General features: G+C 39.6%; 1 protein-coding gene across 1 annotated transcript in view; it reads left to right on the top strand.

The window, feature by feature from the left end:
• The window catches only part of CRB1 (crumbs cell polarity complex component 1), a 46406-nt gene that overhangs the window by 17391 nt on the left and 7438 nt on the right, over nt 1-21577 (top strand). Inside the window, exons 5-7 of the mRNA XM_069022681.1 lie at nt 15498-16445; nt 19926-20476; nt 20868-21033. Of these exons, the coding sequence (XP_068878782.1) occupies nt 15498-16445; nt 19926-20476; nt 20868-21033 (1665 nt within the window). The remainder of the gene's footprint in view (nt 1-15497; nt 16446-19925; nt 20477-20867; nt 21034-21577) is intronic.

The raw sequence follows: 21577 nt of genomic DNA on the forward strand, positions 1-21577 counted from the left end.
GCTGACAACATTTCTGTGATTACAATATTCTGCAGCTGGGGTTTCACCTCACTAAAATCTGAATGTTTGTGTATTATCCCCACTTCAGAGAAATAAAATAAGGTCCAATATGATCATAAGGAATGACATTACTTCAGTGAACAGTGGAATCTCACAGCCCACGGAGGATGAGTTTGTACATCATTATCAGATCCACTTACCATATTTAATGTGCTCCAAGTAGAGACTGAAGTAGTTTCAGATGCTAGAAATAAAATATGCATCTAGCATGGGCGCTGACTATGCAGAGGACTCCTTTTAAGGAAATAAAATTCAGGTTTATTGAAAATTTCAGCTTGTCCCTATTATTCCTATTGTACAAGGAAAGTTTTTGACTGAAAAGAATTTTTACTGGTAATGGCAATCTTCGTTAAAATTTTGTAAAAGCTGAACCATGATCATTAGGAAATGAGCTCTCAAGCTTTTCGTGACAACTCTTTACAGAATTAGCTCCCAAACCTGGTTTGCAGCACTGGGACTGATATTTAGGGCCCTGATATACCCGTGGATATTTTTTAATGAGAAATATGTATTACAATCTCCCTCCTTCTTGCAAGTTCCAACTAGAAATGCAAAGACATTTCAGCCATCACTTCTGCATTATTCAGCACCAAAAAAATGCACAAAGCTCAGATGTTTTTGGGGAGCTTTTTTGAGCTAGAAATATAGGATATTCAAACATTAGGCAGCATCTACCATTCTTATTTTCAGAACACATATGGAGTTTTATGCTTTAAAATTTGACAGCTGACCCATCATTACTATGATCTATTTTCTCTAGTTGCACTGATATGTTAAGCTGTATAATGTAGTCCAGTGTGATTGACAGAGCCTGGAAGCAGTGGATATTTTGAATCTGGCACATCTCTCTGTGTTAAACAGTGTTGCACATAAACACTTTTTAGCATGAAAAGCTTTTTCCTTGAAGGGATGGAGGAGGGGATGAATGGCTTTTAATCCATAAGCTCCCAGATCTAGCAACACACCAACAGATAATGTCCTCAGATTTAATGAATTAGTGTGTCCAGTACCTGGCAGAAAATGCTTAAAGAAAAAAAAAATTAAAAAAGAAAGGCAATTGGATATTGTTTGGCATCAAGGATAATGGTTTTTAAGCACCTGTTATTTTCCTGACACTCATTCTTGGTGGGTCATTCCATCATATGATTGACTACTCGTTAAATCAAGTCTATCCAGTTAGAATTTTTCTCCTGGGGCCTTCTTCAAGCCCTGCCTACTTACCTTTTTGATTTCTCTCTTAAATCTCTGGATAAACCTTTCCTATCCTTTTTAATTGGCATACCTCATATATTTATAGTCTCTCCACAATCCAATTTTGCCACCTCTTGACTGAGCTTATGAACCTGCTCAGTTCTGTCTTTCTCTATTGAGGAGTCTCTCTGGCCTTTTCATTTCGTGCTTGTTTTTTCCCAGCCCAGCAACATTATATATCTGATGGCACAGGCTGCCACTAATGAGAGTTGAGTTTAAAGTGTGGTCCAAGTGATAACCCTGCACAAACACGGGTAAAATCAAAGGTGCTGCACACACCAAACTGACAGCAGAACTTTGCCCATCTCCTTCAGAACTGGATTGTCCATCTCAGGAGCTACTTTACAGCAGATGCTTTTTAGCACTGGTTTGTGTAAGACTACATTTTTCTGGTTCAATTATGGTTGAATTGCAAAGTTAAGCAGATGCACAACTTTTGCCCAAACAGAAAGGAACTTTCTTTAAATCTACACATCCAGCTTTCACTACTCTGGAGAAAGTGCTTGACAAGTAGAGAGTAAAGAGAAGACCTGTGTTATGGGACTAATATATTTTACTTTCTCAATACTTTTAAATTTATGGAATATTTAAGGTCAAATGTCAAGTGATAAACAAAATGACCTGATTTAATAGTTCAGTGTTTTGTTCAACAGATGATTTCAAAACCAGCCTTAATAATGTCACCATTGTGAACCCCATTAAAATCCAGTTTATTGGAAATACAGTAAATTATACAGCCAAATATTTAAGAGGCATTACTTCTCTTTTCCTACATAACAGAGGAACTCGAGTGGCATGGGAGAAGCTGGTGGAGTTCAGTCAGAAAAAGAACATGAGCTGGTAGTTCCGAACCATGTGCATGTAGTATAAATGTGTTCACACACGTGCTGATACACAAAGAAATACATGTATGTGTAAACATACATAACAGCTAATTCAGAGTACTTTATTGCTCTGCTTACAGAAAGCCTTACTAGTTAGAAAGGTTCCCAACTTTCATTTTTGCTATTTTGAAGGGCACAGTTTTCTGTCTGGATGGTTTTGAGGTGAGAATAAAGGATTTGTCTTCATTCCTTTCTGCAAAATTCGCAGCATGCTGGCTGACCAGGAGCCTTTCTGTTGGTCTTCACTACTAAATAATTATTTTGAGTGCATGGCTTCTGACAGTGGGAAATGCATGACGTTTGCATGCCAAACCTGCATATGTTTGCTCTGAAGGCAATATTGGCCTACACTGAGCTAAAAAATTAAAGTATGCTGCCGTTAAATTGCTTGGGCATCAAATAGAAATGATACAATGCCATTCATCACTTTGTTCATTTAAAGTTTTTATGCAGCTTAGCATAAATTTGTATTACCTTGCTAAAAAAGTATAAGCTGCTGTGAAAACATGCAATCTGTTTGGACTGGCATCAGCATTTTGGTACCGGTGGAACTCTGAGAACCAGGTTCCCTGTACCCCTTCTGTACCTGTGAGCCAGCAGAGGGAGCATGAAGCGCCGTCCATGTCCAGCATCTGTGAGACATTAGAAAATTCTGGCTAGAGCTGACATGTCAGCGCTGTCTTTGGAGCCTGATCTGGGAGATGCTGCTTCCCAAAGTCTTTGTGATGAACACTGCTTGCTAGTCCAAATTCTTAGTGTCAGTTTTTAGCTTTTGCATCACACACAGTTTGATTAGCAGGATCTTCCACGTGAAGCTCAGAGATATTGGTCTGCAGCCAGCCATGCAGAGTCCAGCCAGGGCTGTAAAAGCTATGGAGAAAACAAGCCACCATGGTTTTAAGTAGAAAAGAGTAATTTGATGACCCAGGCAGGGCTATTCCTAGCTAAAATTTCTTAGCCCCTTGTAGGCTTGGCTTTCACACAAGAAGAACAACAAATTAAGAATCTTACTAATTATACCAGTGGTCCTGCTGACAGAGCTATTGGGCTGAAGGGAGGCACCCAGAATGAATTTTTCACCCTCTCTTGACAAAAAATAAGTTTGACCAAAGAATTGTGCAAAATGTTCACGTTTTTCTCTTTATACCTAAAATATCAGCAAAGGACTATTTCAGACCCTTACATAAGGTTCCCATAATGCCAGTGGCAGAAATGACATCAGTTTTTAAAGCATAAAAGGCACCTCATCTAGGCTCAGAAATGTCAGTAGTAATTACAAACTTTGTTTTCAGGTGTAATCAATTCTTTATTTATGGTGTGAAATGTTTTTTACCCTTTTGAACTTTCACCATTCTAAGCCAAGCAATATTGTTGGCATGTTCCTTTAAAAATAATTGCTTCTGAACTGAGAAATTGAATGTCAAGTTCCAAGTTGATGTAAATTAAATGGGTTGCACTAATAGTCTGGCCTGTGGTAGGAGTGAGTGTTTTGATTCTGGGTTTGACTTCAGGACATGACCTCTTGATCACACAGGTCAGCAGAGATGGGAAATATCGAAGAGGTACCCCAGGTTGACGTGGGGAAGAAAGTGTCTAGAACTGATGTATCACAAACTGTCTGATCCATTAAACAGAAGCAATGTCAGGCTCCTCAGAGAATAAAGCTTAGTTGTCGCAGGTCATTATGCTCTTCAAAAAAAGAGTTGGAAGGAAAATCACGATGATGGAAATCCTCAAGGCTGTCATGTACACATAATCTTCTAAACCTTCCTGGATTAACACTGCCAAGCCTGTGCACAGGGGGAATGGAGTAAAGAACCCAAATATTCTTAACTTCTACAGTGCAATTATGTGCCAGATTTCCCACCTGTAGCTGTTAGAAAGGATTATTTTATAAGAGACAGCATTTTAAAATTGAAAGCAGGACATTTGTACAGCTGAGACTCACACTTACGTGACCATGTCTTGAGAAGAATTCCATCCATGAGAGCAATCACATTCACAAGGTCAGGCAATACATAATTCTTCAAAGGGAAGGAGCTGGTGAATTGGGCTGAAGTTTGTATTTTTCTTTTTTATTGAAGGCTATCTCCTGCCTTTAAAACTGGCTTTCATTTCAACTTCTGAGCAACCCCAGCTCTCTCAGTCTCTCCTCATGACAGATTTTCCAATCCCTCAATCACCTTCAGGGCCCTTGGCTGGACCTGCTCCTTCTTTGTACCTGGGGGGCCAGAGCTGGGCTTGGCGTGGTCTCCCTGGTGCTGAGCAGAGGTGAAGAGTCACGTCCCTTGACCTGACACAATTCCCAGCACAGCCCAGGAGGCCATTGGCCCTCTCTGCTGCCAGGGCACACGGCTACCTTGTGCCCAGCTTGCTCAGAGCACAGCAGAGCTGCTTTCCAGCCAGCTGGCCCCAGCTTCTCCTGCTGGATGGGCTCATTTGTCCCCACATGAAGGACTTGGAGAATCCCTTTATAGAATTTCACAAGGTTCCTGAACATTCCCTGTTTCCCCAGCCTGTTGAGGTCCCTCTGAATGGCAGCCTAAACTCTCTGGTGCACAAAGAGCTCTTTCAAATTTTGTATACACATATGCATATATATATGTGCGTGTGTGTGTGTGTGTATATATATATATACAGTTCCCATTTTAATTGTTAATAAATAAGAAAATCACTTTAATGCTTTTGTTGGATTGGACTCAGGAGTTTTGCAGTTTGCTGGCAATTAATTATCACTGATGAGTCCCAGGTCTAAGGTCTTCTCAAGGACATAAAAGAATATGTTGGGATTTTGAGTAATAAAAATAAGCTGATAAAGTGAGCACCGAAACTAATTTTATGTGATATACTACATAAAAGCTCTTACATTAATTGTTCCCTGTAGCATCTAGCTCTTAATTATACAGTGTTTGCTAATAAGAGGAACAAGTGATAAAGCTGAGTATTTTTATGTCTGTTCATTGGCACTGTTTGAAATAAACTCAGAGGTGACTCTAGTAAGGCACAGCCTGCTTCTGTTTAGGTACCTGGACTGATTTTTTCAAGTACAAGGAGAATTTCAAAGAAGTTAAGATTGCCTTTTACTGATGACCTGGATGCTGATCCCTTTAAAAATATTTGAATTAACTTAGAAAAGGATTTCTGTTGATTGTGTAAGGAGAACCAGATTAAGGAAAACACTCTCTTTCCCTGGCTGACAATGAACTTTGCACTTTCAATAAACAGTCTTGGAGAGAAGAAAAAAACCCTGGTATAGACAGCTAATTTATGCTGATAATTAACTGCTAGAAGTAGATTTGGTGGATCTGATTCAGATTGCTCTCCCACTGCTGTAATTCTTCGAGTCTGGCTGTGCTAACAACATGACACTAATACAGAGAATTATAGTGATCAATACAATTACGGCTGTAGTCTCTGTCCTGTGGGCACTATTTTTTCTTAGCAAAGAGGGTTCAGAATCTGTTATTAGACCTGTTTGTGAGGCTAAAACATCATGGTAAAACACTGCCTGTAGTACCAAATAAAGAAAACTAAATGCTGTGCTGTGAAAAAGTCTGCACAGCTACAGAAGTTAACCATAACCCATAAAGATATAGAAAAACTAGATTTAATCTAGCTAAACCACATACCTCTAATATGCTCCAGGAAATTCCCCATAAGGCTGCCAGGATTCCATGGCAAGCACACACAGTCTTAGCTGATGTCCATGCTTTCCCATTGCCATCAGGATTGCTATGTGACCAAGCAAAAATGAAGCTAGTTTGGGTCTCAATCTTCCCAGCCTCGAGATGAGTTAAGCATATGAAACCTTGGATGAACAAAGCCACCATTTAGATGAGTTTTCCCACTACAAAGGGACTAACACTGCAGGGAATGAGGGGAGTGAACACTGCTGCTGAAGTGAAAAGAGGTACGATCCTCTGCCATTCCCACCAACAGAGAGCTGGACTGAAAGATCACAGCCCAAAGTCTCAGGTCATCTGCATCTACATCCTCTCTAGAGCAAGTCACAGCTTATCCAGGAAAGAAAACACACATAAAAAGTAATTTTTTTTAAAAAAAGGATAGTTCAGCATAAAAAGCTTGGATTATTTTCTATATTTAAAGTGCTAATAAATTCTGTAAATACTCTAGGAACAGAGAAATGTAATTATACACAGCATAGATACAGATCATACCCGTGCTTTTTACACAGTCATGCTGTGCACAGCTCAAAATACGCTCAGCATAACCATGTTATGTGCACTCACCCATTCATATTTTACATTTTTCTATTCTCACATCTCCATTATCAATTAAACTCTATAGGCCCTATTAAAACTATGATTTTCTGGCCTTCTGGCTTTTTCAGTTCGTTTCAATAAGGACTGACAATGAAGTTATGTGAACACAGTCACTTTTGCATGTTGTGGAGATTCACATTAGTTATAACAAAATGAGAAAATCCTGCAAATGACTGAAATTTTCCCGAGCACCATTTCCAGGGCGGAAGCCGTTTCACACTAGACAGCACAGCGGCCGTGCTTGCCTAGCTCAGTTAAAGCAAATAGGAAACAGCCAACAAGAGACAAGGTAGAAAATCCCTTTTAGTGCAGACAAGACACTGAGTGCATTTCTCAATGGGTGTGTTCATCAACAGCAAGGACTCTCCTAAAGCCCTTAAGTGTTTGTAGGATGGAAAATTAATTTGTTTTCTAATTCCAGAGTGAATCATATGCTCCAAACAGATTTTCAAGTCAATGGAACATGACCCTGTATGATCTAATTAAACAACTCAAAGGTATTGGTGGTTTTAAGATCCCTCTGGATATACTTCAGTTCAAATGCACACACATCATCTGTAGGGACAAGCTCATAAATCTACGAAAAATGCAAATCAGATCATTAATGCTTTGAATTTGACAGTCTTGCCACAGTTTTCTAAAAGGTAAAACATGATAAAATCCTGAATTACACATACTCTTTTTACAGGTTGTAGAGAACACCAAAAGAACCCCATACTGGAAAGCAAATATCTTTCTTTGTCTTCTAAATATCTGGTCCTGAATCAGGTATAAAATAACAAATTCTCTGAAACCTGCTATTACAGTTTCTTCTCTGGATGATGCTCTGACCCTTTGAGTGGAGCACTGGACCAGATGATGACCTCTGAGGGTCCCTTTCAACCTAAATTTTTCTATGACTCTGTCCTAATTCTCTGTGTTTTGTGAATTGACTTCTCTGCTCCAGTGCACACGACTGTTTGATTACAAAAAAATAATCTATGGCTGTTTTTTTTCTAAATTGTTTCCAATCTTTTGTCTCTGGTATTGTTCCCATGGTCTCCTTTCCCCACTCTCAATTGTAGCTCAGATCTCTGTGAAGACTTTATCTATGATCTGCAGAATTTCTTAGCATCCTTCACACATCCTATATAGATCGATAGCCCTACACATGTACTCTGTCCTCTTACTGCCCAGAAATGCCTACGTGTCTGACAAGCATTCTGTCTCAAATGCCAGCACAAGTATCTTTGGGGGCACCATTGATTCCTGTATTTTTATTTCCTTTTCCCCAGTCACATCTTTCATCTGTTTTGTCTCCAAAATCTTACCTAGTCTTTTTTCCAACACCTTTTTCCATTTTAACCTGTCACACCCTGTGATTGTGCTCTCCCTCCTCTCTTCTCCCCTTCCTATCTCATACCACCAATATGGCCACAGCTACAACATGTTTGTGCGGCCAGAAAACTAACTCCAGAAGGATGCTGCCTGGGAAAACCGGGCTGCCACAATTTGATTTTCTTCCTTGCCTCCATCAGTCAAACACAGCAGCAGCTGCCTCATTCACCCATATATAAAGCTGACTCTAGAAGCAGGGAAATGAAAGGAAAATGAGTGCCACGCAGGGACATATTTCTTCAACGAGTTTTTCTTTACTCCCGATTCAGACCCTAATCCCCCAATTGGATCCACATGGCTGGCTGTGTAAATTGAAGCAGGGGCTGGAGGTGCAGGCTCCCAGCAGCAGGGTAGCTGTGCTGCCCTTGCAGGACACGGCCCCTGGCCCTTGCCAGGCAGGGTCCCCTGACCCCGGCCGTGCCGCGCGCGTGGCTGCTCGGGGCTGCCTCGTCCCCCCGGCAGCTGGAGCCAAGCTCAGCCCCGACGGCTGGTTCCAATATTTCTAAAATAAAATAAACACACCCAATCTCACTAAACAACTAATCATCTACAGCATGTACATGATTTTCTTCTTCTCGCTTTTTATTTTTTTTTTTTTCAAATGAAAACTATTTTAGGTGTGACAAAACATGTGAAACAAGTGGAAAAACATTTCCAAGTACTTTTGCTCTCAGAAAACCTTTACTGATTGAAGAGATTAAGGGATTGGGGGTTTTTACCACTTTAAAAAAAATTCATTTTTACTGAAAATTCAAACTAGTCTATGAAACTTCGGGCCAGCAACGTTTAAAAAGATTGAATTACAGCATGCCATTCTGAATGTAGCACATTATGAATTCCATATCCCTCAGCTAGAGTGACATATTTAATGATTAAGCCAAGCCACTCAACTCTATTTCTATTTTAATTTTTTTTCCTAGCCAGTATTAACTTTATATGTACATTTCAAATGGCAAGAGGAAAAATAGCAGAATAGTGAATTTGTCTGCAATAAAGGAATAACAAGGTCTTACAACTTTTCGAAATTAGAGTTCTGTGTGAAAGGTATCATGTGCAAATTAGCCCAATGTTAACAAATGATTTTTATCCTACTGTTTTAAAGAATCCTGTTCTCCATGTGCTCCAGCTCTGCTCTGTGTTCTGTCCTTCATTTTACACAAGCTTTTCCTGCCAGGAGAGCAACAGAAATTGCCATGCAAGATCAGAGCACTGGTCACATTAAGTTCGGTATCGAATGCAAGCCAGTTCTTTACTGAAGAAAAACAGGAGAAAAAAAAATCCATTTAAATACCCCTCACTTGCTCTACACTGATGTACATAAGAGGAAAACCTCCTTCCTGACCTGCATGGTGACTGATTTATACCCACAAGCATGGGGTTTAATTACGATGACACAGAGATGGTCAATTTATTTCCTTGCGCTTACTCACTCATGAGCATGCATTTCCTCCTTCCAGCAAAAAGTAATTATCTCTTTGCAATTATCTGCACAGATGTGGCAAAGTTAGAATTTTCGTGATTGTGTGCTAAAACCTGGGGCCCTGAAGAATATGTGCTCTGCCAGATCTTTCTGTTGGCCTCAGGATTAATGAGTCCCTTGAAGAGAGAGTTGTTTGCACCTGGGGTAGGATTTTATAACAGACATTTCCAAAATTCTAAAATGTAGGCAAAGGAAGTGCTATTTCAAACTCTTTGTCTTCCATAAAGCAATTCTAAAGGGTATCCTACAATCTGTGTTTCTCCAAGGTTTCCTTCTGCTTGCATTTGATACCTGCATGTGCAGGTAATAGTTTGACACACCTACACCTCAATTGCTGGGAATTATTTCATTCAAGGGAGGCCCAAAACCATGGAAAAATAGACTTGGAAGGAACAGACATGCAGGTATTGTTTGGACTGTCTGTGTGTCTAAGGCAGGATCTGCCGGTTTGTGTCTCATTACATTTTTGTCTCTAACCCATTGTTAAGGATCCACAATAGAGTTTATGGCTCCCAGTGGGCATCTTACACAAAGGTTTTGTTGTCTTATTATGATTAGAAATATTTTCTTACATCCAGGAACATCCAGTGTGATCTGGATGTTCCTTGTGTGGGTCAAACCTGTGACTTTTTCACCTGATTACTGTGGTCTCAGGGCACAGTTTGCTCTCTTTTTCATACTGAAAAACTCTTAACACGTCCCATTTCCTCTGCTTGTCTTTTGACTGAACAGCCCTACATTTTTAACCTTTTCTCACAAGCCATATTTTGTCAACCTGCAATCATTCTCATTGTTTCCTCTGAATTCTTCCTAATTGATCCAAATCTTCCTTGCAGTGCAGAACTAAAAGTGGACTTGGTGTAACTGAAGCATTGCAGACTGAAACTATTGTTCTACCTAATTTCTGGTTATTCTGGCCTGAGACTGCAGAAACTGAGTGAGCCCTTCCAGAACTGAATACAATATTTTTCAGACCATTTCTCCAGTTTCTTATGTTCATCTATAAAGGTCATTTTGTCTGTAACACAATCAAAAGTTTCACTTAACCCTGCTTTATCAGACAACTTATTAGGCAAGCTTTCTCTGCCAACAGCCACATCTTTTATGAAAACACCAAGCAGAGCAAAGCCAGGACAATCCCAAACCATAATCAAATCCCAGTTTGACAGGGAATCCCTGACAATTACTTTCTGGGCAGGATGACACAAGTTTTATACCTGCTTTATGGTGGTTTCACATGGAATTTTCTCCTTGGTCAGATTATGAAAATGTTATTAGACACAATATTTGACTGTAATTAGAGTATCTGCTCCTGACAGGTTTGTTCAAACTCCCACCAGTGGTTCTGGCACAGTTTTGAGTTTGCTGAATACCCTGCTCGGCAGCTCCCCTGTCCCACTGTGCTACCAGCCCCGTGTTGTCACTGAGCTGTAATAGTGGATGTCTGTCCCCCTCTGTTGACTCTGTGTCTGCTCCTAACCTTCCCTCAGAGTCCCATTGTCACAGTCATACTGCAAAAGGAATCACAGTTACTGGGAACCTCCAACTTCTTCTCGCAGTGTTCAAAATAAGGTGCACGGTAAACATCAAACTGTAGCACAAGACATCTGAGTATCACTGCTAGTCAAGTGCATTCACACTAACTTATCAAACTGAACTTTATTTTGTTTAAAGCTTCCTTTCTTACATTTCCAAAAGTCTGAGTGACATTCTTACCTCATGATATTTAAACGTATTATAGGAAAAATCACTCAATGCCTGTGTCAGAAGCTGGAAGAAGCAGCAGCTCTCTGAGCATCTCCATAAAAACAGTGGTGAACTGTAGATTAAATGAATCCAAAATTGTGTTCTGTGTATAAGTCTTTTGGTGAACCTAAACACAAATGTGACACAAGGTCAGTAACTTCCTAATTAGTGAATAAATGAGTTGAGGGAGAAGAAGGAAGTGATAAACATAAGTGACAAAAATAATGTCTGCTGCTAAAATTATCACAGAAATAAGTAGTTAAATCTCCTGAACTCTATTTCCCCCTCATTAAATTTGGTCTAAATCAAAATGTCTTGCTCAAGAGCTGAAGAAAAAACATGTTTTAGTAAATAATTTTTTTTGCTGTCTTTAGCACGCTCAAAAATCTAGAGACACAGACTGTCATTAAGTAGAGAGACAAACATGTAGTGGAACAAAAATACTTTACAAAATAAGGAAACAAGATTAAATTTTACATCTTTTCTATCTGCTTATTGAGATGTTTATCTGAATGACAGTTTCTCTGAATGACAGTGACCATGAAAGAGTTGATCTGGATTAGCAAACCTTTTGAAAGGAAAAAAAGTCTTAGCAAACAACATCTTGTAGAATAACAAAAAGTGACCAATCAGTTTTGAACAGATCCTAATGATATGTATTTCTGTGAAACACAAACAACATTCAGTGTGAGCACAAACTTGGAGTAAAAAGAATTTAAATAGGATACATATCTATTGTGTAAGCAGTTTATTGGGTCTTACTTTAAGCCTTGTTGATCTGGCTTGGGCAAAATACACCAGCAGACTACACCAGCAGGTACAGAAGTGGAGCAAGCTAATCCTGGAAAGGAAGCCTTTACACTAAGAACTGTTGTGAATTTTACAGAAGTTTGCTCTGTGGACTGCTTAAGTGCTAAAAGATCTTTTTCTTTCGGAAACTTTCCTGTGGAAAAAGATGGTTGCAACTAGGATACAAGTTTACATCATTTTAATGACAATGTTTACAGGTAAATATTCTCTTTTTGTGAATTTGTATGTGCACTTAGACTGTATTGAACATGTAGCACCTACCCAGGTTGCTTGCTTGTAGTTTCTTGATATTTATTTAGTGTCAGGGGACTGGAAAGGCAGAAGGCTGTAAGCAGATTTCTAACCAAAGGTGTGTCTCAAAAGTGCAATTTAGATAATAGTTTTATAATTATTTAATCAGAATGAAAAACAATGGCATTCAGCAGAATTATGCTTGAATAATTGCTTTTGTCATCCTGCTTCTGCAGGAAACCTTTGCTGCTAAATTTGAGAGTTTAATTAAGAGGTTTACAGTTAGAAAATAACTGCCATATAGTAACAATGTATAAGTGAAAAAAGGAGACAGATGAGTGATGCTATCAAACTGAGTCAAAGGAACAGTTTCATCTATGTTTTGAAAAAAACTTTCACAGGTGGGAAAAGTAATCATCTTAATTATTCATAATTATCTGAAATTTTATGTCAGTGTGTAATATTTAGAAGGGAAAATGCTGCATGATTCTACTTTTATTTTTCCTTTAAAAACACAAATATGCTTAGCTGAGCTAATGCATGTAGCCACTGAAAAAAAATCATTGCCTTTGCACTTGTTTTGGTGTGTCTTAAATCTTTTGAGAATACTTTTTTTTACATGCTAACCTGAGCTATTTGAACTGCTTATACAGTTCTATAAATATGGACTAATCCTTTTATCTAGAGTGCTTTTATCTTGACTGACAATGGTCTTTGCTTGTATAGAAATTGGCAGATAACAAGCAATATCAACACCACTTGCAAGAACAGCTGATTTATTTGTTCTTTATATGAAAAAAGTGACTTGTAATTTGTCTTGTGGTGTGACCTATATTTGTTTGTGCTAGTCAAATTATTTTGTTAATTTTATGTTTTATCTGATGAAGTAGAGAACAACACAGGCACTAAATAATGTTGTAAAGTTAAATGCATCTGAATCATCCTTTCCACAGGCAAGTCACCATTGCAAAGTGAGACTCAGACCACAAGTTAGAAGGCAAAGGGAATGTCTGGCAGGTGCTGTGGGACAATAAAGTAACACACAGAGAGTCACCACACCCTGATGAAAATGCAACAGCTAAGGACCTAGCCATTCACAATGCTGATTGTTTTATGAAAGGTTTCACAGGGGCTCCCAGTCTATAAATCCTTAAGCACAGTCTGTCCACTCTGAAGTCCTGTGACAAAGCTAAGCACAACCTGATCCAACTGCTTGTTGGACTAATTTTTATCTCTGACACAAGAATCCAAAGAGACCTGCATTTCTACAGCCATCATATTAAGACTGAGTTGTACAAAAGACCTGAGGACACATTGTTCTCAATGTCAAAGCAGGGAAGGGAGCAGCATCAGGCAGGAGATGTACTAAAACATTGACCAAAACAAGACATAGCTCACAGTAACTTCACTTTTCATATACCAGAATAGCAAAAGCAGGACAAGTTACTAACACTGAAATTACCACAAACTGGACAAAGCAGACATGGCTCTGGCCCCCAGTCGGGAACGGTTTGGGAACTGCACTTCTCTTGGAGAAAGTCAGCCCCAATGAGTTGTATTTCTGCCAGATGCCACTACCCATTAAGGTATACACAGACATCTCTCATTGGAATAAAGATGACCCTGGCTGGGAAACTGAGAGAGACTGCTGCAGTAAAACCCCACTGTCAGGCCAGGGCCATGGCACTAGCTGTGCTCGGTAGTCTAAAGCTTCAAGTGGAGAGTCAGTGTATGCTTTAATTGAGGAGAGATGGGTGAGTTGGATCACTGCAGAGAGAGTCTTCTGTGTACCTGCTATGACCACTTCACTCTGGCTGATCTTTGAAACAAATCTCTCCCAGTTCTCAGTTCCCTCCTGGCTCTCCTCTACTTACCACTCCCCAAGATGGGTCCAGTTACAGCTGTGATTGAATAAAGTGGACAGGCAAGGAATTAGCCTGGGTAACTACACTTACCTACTGCTATTTGAAGCAATTCGTTGTGGCTGAATGCTGCTCTGTAATTTTCCATGAGAAATGGCTGTTTTGTTATAGAAATAAAGCTCAATCAAATTTGTACATGAATGTAAGTGTAGTGCCTGGTACACCCAGCTGCCACTCCATGAACCTCAGCACATCTCAGTACCGGATTTACAGGCAGCAGTTTTGCTGTGGGGATGGATGAATTATCTATTTAATTTGTGCCGATGATACTAGTTTGAAAACTAACTGCAAAGTGTTTCTCATTTTTCTCTAAGATAACTATGAAGGGAAGTGGAAATGTTAAGAGTTTTACTTAGCATGAGTTATCAAACAAGTATTTGGACATTTTGGCTGCTTCCAAGGGAGATGAGAAACAGATTTTCCCTGATCCGCTGAATGTATATCGGTCACTGGGTTGCTCAAGGGAGAAGTTACTGTAATTACCACTTTATAGATGAACAACAGTGCAGAGGGATAAACAGATTAGTTTTACAAGAGGAACAGATTTGTTTTTCTTTGTGAAGTGTGATCCAGCAGACTCACTTAGGCCACATCTATCAAATTACAGCAGAGTTGAGATGAGGAGTTCTCCTTTTACCAGATATACCAGAAGCCAAGTATTATATGGAAGAAGAGGAAATATGAGACTGTATTGACAATCTCCTGCAGAAGTGCTCTCATCACCAATCAACCTCTGAGGCATTTGAGAAAATATTCATTTCGTCTTTTCTTGCTTTATATTTTGTATAGAGAGAGGTAAAAAAGTTCCCCTGTAGTACATACTTTTTGCAGTATATATGTTTTGCAGGCATGTTCAGCCACTTGTCCGTCTGACCCACCATGTCTTGTGACTCTCACTTGAAGACTGTTGCTCCAAGATGTTTCATATGGGACCAGGAATAATAGTCTGGAGTTCTTACACTGTTTGAATGAACATGAAAAAGAAGGGAAGACCAGCAGATCATACTCCAGCACACAACCATACTATATTATGGATAGGAATTAAGCAACAATTTTTGGGTTTTTTGTATGTGATAAACAATTCCATTCTGTACAAAGCATTCTGAATTTCTACCACAGGATATGTGGGAAACAATTTCTTGATCTCATCTGATGATGTTTATCTTAATTTCTTCACATTAGCTATATCAAAACTGTCCATTTGTTTGGTTCTTTTCTCCAAAACGTGGTTGTCACTAAGGTGCTTATATAATACTTTGCACAAGGAAACCATGACAAGTACATGGCAATTTTATATTTAATGTATTTTTTTTACTTGTCCATCATCTATTTATCAAGGCATTCCCCTCTAATAAAAGATAATTTAATAAAACACATTGTTTAAAGTGTTAATTTGGGCTCCAGTTATTCAAACCAGAATAAATTCAAACCTAATTCTTTGTTTCTTCTTCAGGTACTCACTGTGATGAAGACGTCAATGAATGTTACATGAACCCTTGCCAAAATGGTGGGATCTGTGAGAATTTTCCTGGAAATTACACTTGCCATTGCCCACCTGCAGACAAAGAAGGGATTTTTTATGGTGGCTGGAACTGTACAGAAGTTTTACATGGCTGTACTGATCATCAATGCCAAAACAATGGAATATGTATCCCACATTTAAAAAACGGCCAACACGGATTCAGCTGTATATGTTCACCTGGGTATACTGGAATGCACTGTGAAACCATAACCACGTTTTCTTTTCAAGGAAACAGTTTCCTTTTGTTGAAGAATCCCCTGACCCATAAAAAGGATTTTTTCTATAATATAAACCTGAGGTTTCAAACTGTGCAACCCACAGCTTTTCTGTTTCACCGAGGGGAGAAAGATACATTTGCAAAGTTGGAGTTACTGAATGGCTACTTACACTTATCCGTGCAAGTCAATAATCAGCCACAGGCTCTTTTGCGTATCCCACACAATGTCAGTGATGGAGAATGGCATTCAGTGGAGGTAACCTTGGCAAGAGCTGTTATTCTTAATTTGCTTGACAGCTCTTGTGTAGAATCCTGTCTCAATAAAACATCTGCTAAGATAGATAACGAGCCGGTGATGTTCGCGTTTCAGAGCACGTTTTTGGGCGGCTTACCAGTGGGGAACAGCAACCCTCTACAGAACACCTTTAATACACATTCTGCACCTTCATTTGTAGGCTGTCTCCAGGATATTGAGATAGACTTGAATGTTATTACTCCAGAGAATGTGTCATCTGGGTCATCTTTAAATGTCAGGACAGGATGTGCTAAAAAGGACTGGTGTGACCCCCACCCATGCCAGAACAGGGGACGCTGCATCAACCTGTGGCTGAGCTACCGCTGTGACTGCTACCGGCCCTACACAGGGCCAGACTGTGCAACAGGTAAGGGAGTGCTGCTGGCACTTGTGTTTTAAGTGCCTGCTGAAAACATGGCCATAAACAACCCTGTTTACCTGGCGGTGAAACAGTGTGTCCCTTAGGATCTCTGGAGCTTAATGTCAAGTGGTAAGCCAGTGCAAGAGGTTAGTAGTGGCACACCTTTGTTATTTTCTAGTTGCTTTCCCCGGAAGACTGCTTTTCAGCCTGACCAAAAAACAAAGTCGGGCTAAACTGGTGGATTCCACTCCTCTTGTTTTAAAATCTTCTCAGTGCTCTTAGCACTCCATAAACTCTGGAAAACTGTAGTTCACTGGAGGTTATCCATGCTGTGTAAAATTTAGAAAGCAAGCAACTCGCTTGAAGTTTAAGACTTATTTTCAAAGCATTCTTTGAAAATTTTATCCTCAAGCTCTCTAGGCTTTTATAAAGAGAGTCATTTAAGGCAATGAAGGCAAGAAAAAGTACTGCAAGTTAAAAAAAGACAGATTCCAATTTAAAAAAAATGAACGAGATTATACTCTTAGCTTAATCTGATTAGCCCAAGGAGCAGGCAGGGCTTCAGCAGCTGGAAACAAGGCCCATTCACCCTTCAGCTGGTCCCAAGGCAGGGCTGGACAATCCCCAGCTCAGGCTGCTGTTCCCAGAGAGCTGCATGGGGACCAGAGGGAAACATGTCCATGTCTGAGTGAGCAGAAAGAGCTCATCTCAGCAAACAGCCCCTGTGGCAGTGGTGAGCAGGAACACAAAAGCTGCAGACTCCTGTAGCACTGTCCCTGCTACAGATGGTCTTTGCAAGTGCAGGCTGGGGCAAAGTGGAAGGACAACAGGAGGTCCCTGCCCAGCTCCCTGCTGTACTGCATCTGCTGGGTGAAGCCCCCTAGAGCTGTAAATACAGCAACCCTCAGCAATGCTTTAGGGGAGCTCTGCAATCCTTCCCCAGGCAAAGTTTGAGGGATCTTAAACAAGTAACTTTGTATGAGAAAATTGCACAGGACTAAGTCTTCGTGCTGTGCCCTTGCCTCTGCCTCCCTCATCCACACATGGTCAGCAGAGCAATGTTTAGGGGGCAAGAAATACATACGTACATACACGTGTACATACATATGTATATTTATGTAGATGTATTTGCCAAGTGGACTGGAAAAAATTAGGCACAGCAGCAGAGCTTTGGTCAGATTGGAATGGACAGATCCTAAATTTGTGTAAACTGGCATGGGTGCAGTGAAGCTCCATTGATTCACATCAGCTGAACCACTGGCCTCAGGGGTTACTGAATGCATTGCTGCAGAAAGCTGGGGCTTCAAATACATTTCAAATGTTCAAATACAATTTCACTTTGCATGCTCTACCCAATACTTATCAATACCTTTCAATAGTTTTTCCTTTTGGTTTTATTGCAAAATGACAGAGTCTGAGAGGTAATTGTAACAGACTTCTTTGAAGTGTAGCTGTAATTTATCCAAAGATTTGGAAGGCAACTTTGGAGTATAGGACAACATCTGGCAAATATGTTTGCCTCCTTATATGAAGCAAAATTAAAACCAGTCAGGGCCAGGAGCAGCTTATACTGGCATTAGAACTGTTGAGAATGATTAGAAAGCACTCTTTTTTTTTTTTTTTTTTTTTGCTGCTGACCACAATATTCCTTGCTAATCCTGGCACCATGCCATTTTGGTACATAGGTCCTAGATATGTCCCACATGTAAAAGACTGTGGCAGGTTTCTAAAGAGGCAGAGTGGGCGAGATTTGTGGTAAAGGATAACATAAGAAATGCTGGTGTCTTTCTGAAGAAAAGTTGCTGCCAAGTATTTAATTGACAAGAGGCAATATTTTCTCTACATATACAAAATAACAAACAGATGTTGACTCATTTTGATCAACATCCAGATGTTGTGACCCAAGAGGTTAATATTGACCAAGGTGATGCTAGTCATCTCATCAAACAGATCAGACTGACGATATATGTGTATATTTATAAATAGAGAGGAATGTGACAAGGTAATTGTAAACATGAAATACCTTTTTGAAGATCAGTGCTTCTTTCTAATATTGCAGTTGTGGAATCCTCATTCCAGCAGAATTTTTCTTTTTACCCTCATGAAAAAAAGTGCCTCAGTCTCTAGTACCACCTTAAGAAAAGATATAACTTAAACAGACTTAATGCCTCAAAACACCGATTTCAGCAAATAATTATTTCTACATACAAGAGTTTTCACAAGGTAGATGTAGATATATAGGTAATCTTATTCATAGAAATAAACTGTTTCAAATTAAATTAAGAAATTGTCTGTTTAGGAACAAATATGGGATTTATTCCCGTTGCTAAATGATATGGCCATACCACATAGCAGTGCAGTGTGGTTATTAAGGGTCTGTTGGGGCTTCATGGTCAGTCCCTTATTTTCATCATTTTTTAGTGCAGTCATAAAAAAAGGTAGTTCTGCAGGCAGAAAGCTGGCCTATGGCATCCCACTCCAGGAGTTTTACTGCACAACAGAGGACTGAATCTTTAGCTATGTGAGCATTTTAAAAAAGCTTGGTTTATTCTTTCTATGAATTTGATACATTAAAAATAGCTCCTGAAGCTGTTCAGGCAGGAAGTCTGTAATACAGAGGACAAGATCACAAAACTTACGGTGTAAAAATAGAAACACTTTGTTGTTCTTTAATGAGATGCTTCATCAGAATAAAATACAGTTCTGGCTACATACTTTGTATCCTTAAAAGACTGAAAATCATTACTGAAAAAAAGAGGTAAAGGACAGACAGCTGGTTTTGGTTTAATCATTTTAATTGATAAGCATAAAGAAAAAAAACTTACTCAATCCCAGATCATGTTTCTCCCCAGCACTGTGGCAGCTCAGGGACTGAGCAGGATTCATGACTGGATACAAGTTGTTGTAGGTGAGCACATTTTGAGTCCCAGCAACAAAAAGTCTGTAAGAGAACTGGGGAGCCCAAGCAGCACCACACAGGTGATCTATTCACACCAGAGGGGTTTGCCCAGCATCTGTCTGCAGCTGGAATCTGTGCAAAAAATATCACAAAATACCAGAATTGCATTAACTTCCATGGTCATCAGAGGATCAAAGAAGCTAGGTTCTCTCCAAAATGATCTTTCTGAGGGCCAGTGCAGGAAAGTATAGAAATATGTCCTTGTTTAACTACTTGAAAACACAGCATTGCACAGAGCACGACAAAGAGGATAAATGTGCCCAAAATATAACATCTGGTCCTGCACTAGGCCTTAATGCTATGGCCATGGAAGCCAACAGGAATTTTGAAATAGAAGCTATTTACAGCTGGATCAAGTCTTTATTCATCCATAAATACAAGCACATCTTACTACCATACATAAATATTACCAGAAGTAGTTATTTGATCATTGCACTGCCTCCCTCATCATTTAGCCCTAACTATTTTCTTTTTCTCCCTTCTTTTCTTTTTTTTTTTTTACCTTTTCCCATATCTCTAACCTCAAGAGTACATTCCAGGCCGGTTTGGATCTGAGGACTCCTCAGGCTATGCTGCTTTTCCTGTTGATTCCACTCAGAATGAGAACTTCATCATATCAATGTTTGTCCGAACACGCAAGCCTTCTGGCTTGTTACTGGCTCTGAGAAACAGTACTTACCTCTACATAAGAGTCTATTTGGAAGGTGGGAAACTCACCATGCTAGCTCTAAATTCCATGAAGTTATTAGGGAAACACTCCGTGAACGATGGAAACTTTTACTTAATAACAGTAAAAATAGAACCAAGTAAGATGGAGTTGTTCCAGTCCTCTCACTACCTAGGCTTTATTTCTACTCCAACACTAAGCATCCAAAGTAAGGATATTCTTTACATTGGAGGCCTACCAGATAAGAAAGAAACTGATAGAAATGGCAGGTATTTCAAAGGCTGTATCCAAGATGTACGGGTGAATAACCAGCCACTGGAATTCTTCCCCATCACCAATCCACTGAATTCTCTTATCAACCGAACTCTGATCAACGTCACCCAAGGCTGCACTGGTGACAACCTCTGCAAGGTAAGAATGACATTTTTTGGAGCATTTTTGTGTGCTTATAATGGGGAGTTTATTTTAATTTTTTAGTATGTTCCCACACATTATTTGATTATAATCACAGCTTAGGAAAGCATGCAAAAATGATGGAAAGAGCATATATTGTTAAGCTGTGCTACATATGATGAATATCAGAAGCAAAATCTATTTGCATAGGGGAGATTTAAACTATTTTGAGGTTGAAATAGTTTTTCACCAATTATTGAACATGCTGAATTGTCATAATACTGGTCTTTATCATTTTCCATCTGAAATAAAAAAAAAGCTTCTTTTTGCCAAACAGTCCCCCATCCCTAGAGCTGGGAGTCCAACAGCCTTGATTCATACTGAGGTTATCTCTTCTCTTTCCCCATAGTCCAACCCTTGCCACAACGGTGGTGTGTGCTATTCAATCTGGGATGACTTCACTTGCACGTGCCCCCCTAACACAGTGGGGAAGGCATGTGAGGAAGTTAAATGGTGTGAGCTTGGGCCCTGTCCTCATGAAGCACAATGCCAGCTGGTGCACCAAGGATTTGAATGTAGGTACATTTCAGTTGTTCCAATCATCTCTGGAGAGCAGCAGCAATAGACATTTTCAGCAGCATTTCCTTGAAATGAAGTATTTACTGCCTTTAAAGTTCATTCAAATGTCGTTTCTGTATTAAAATAATAGTTATGTCAGTTTAATTAATGTTAATGGGAAGAGTCTGCCCTACCAAACCCAGAAATTCTCACCCAGATGCCCTGACTCAGACACTGAGGTTTACAGGACCTTCAATTTTGACTTAGTCAGCCCAACTAGTCAAGGTTGTCCAAGAGATCAGTACATTGCCCTCACACTTCCACTGCAAAGAGGTAAGAGGTTAATCCAGTGGTGGATTAACCTTAGAACGTTCCCTATCCTCCCAAAAAGACAAGCTACATAACTCACATTGCATCATTTGATTTTCTTAAACCTTGAATAGCATTGAAGGAAGTCACCTCACTACCTGCAGTGCATTTGTTCAGGCAGTGTCTTCGTAAGAAGCACCTGCATGCCAGGCAGTCCATTTGGAAACTGATGACCATTAGTTGCCTTAGGAT

This window comes from Aphelocoma coerulescens, chromosome 8 (assembly GCF_041296385.1).
Source record: "Aphelocoma coerulescens isolate FSJ_1873_10779 chromosome 8, UR_Acoe_1.0, whole genome shotgun sequence".
In the NCBI taxonomy this organism is placed as follows: Eukaryota; Metazoa; Chordata; class Aves; order Passeriformes; family Corvidae; genus Aphelocoma; species Aphelocoma coerulescens.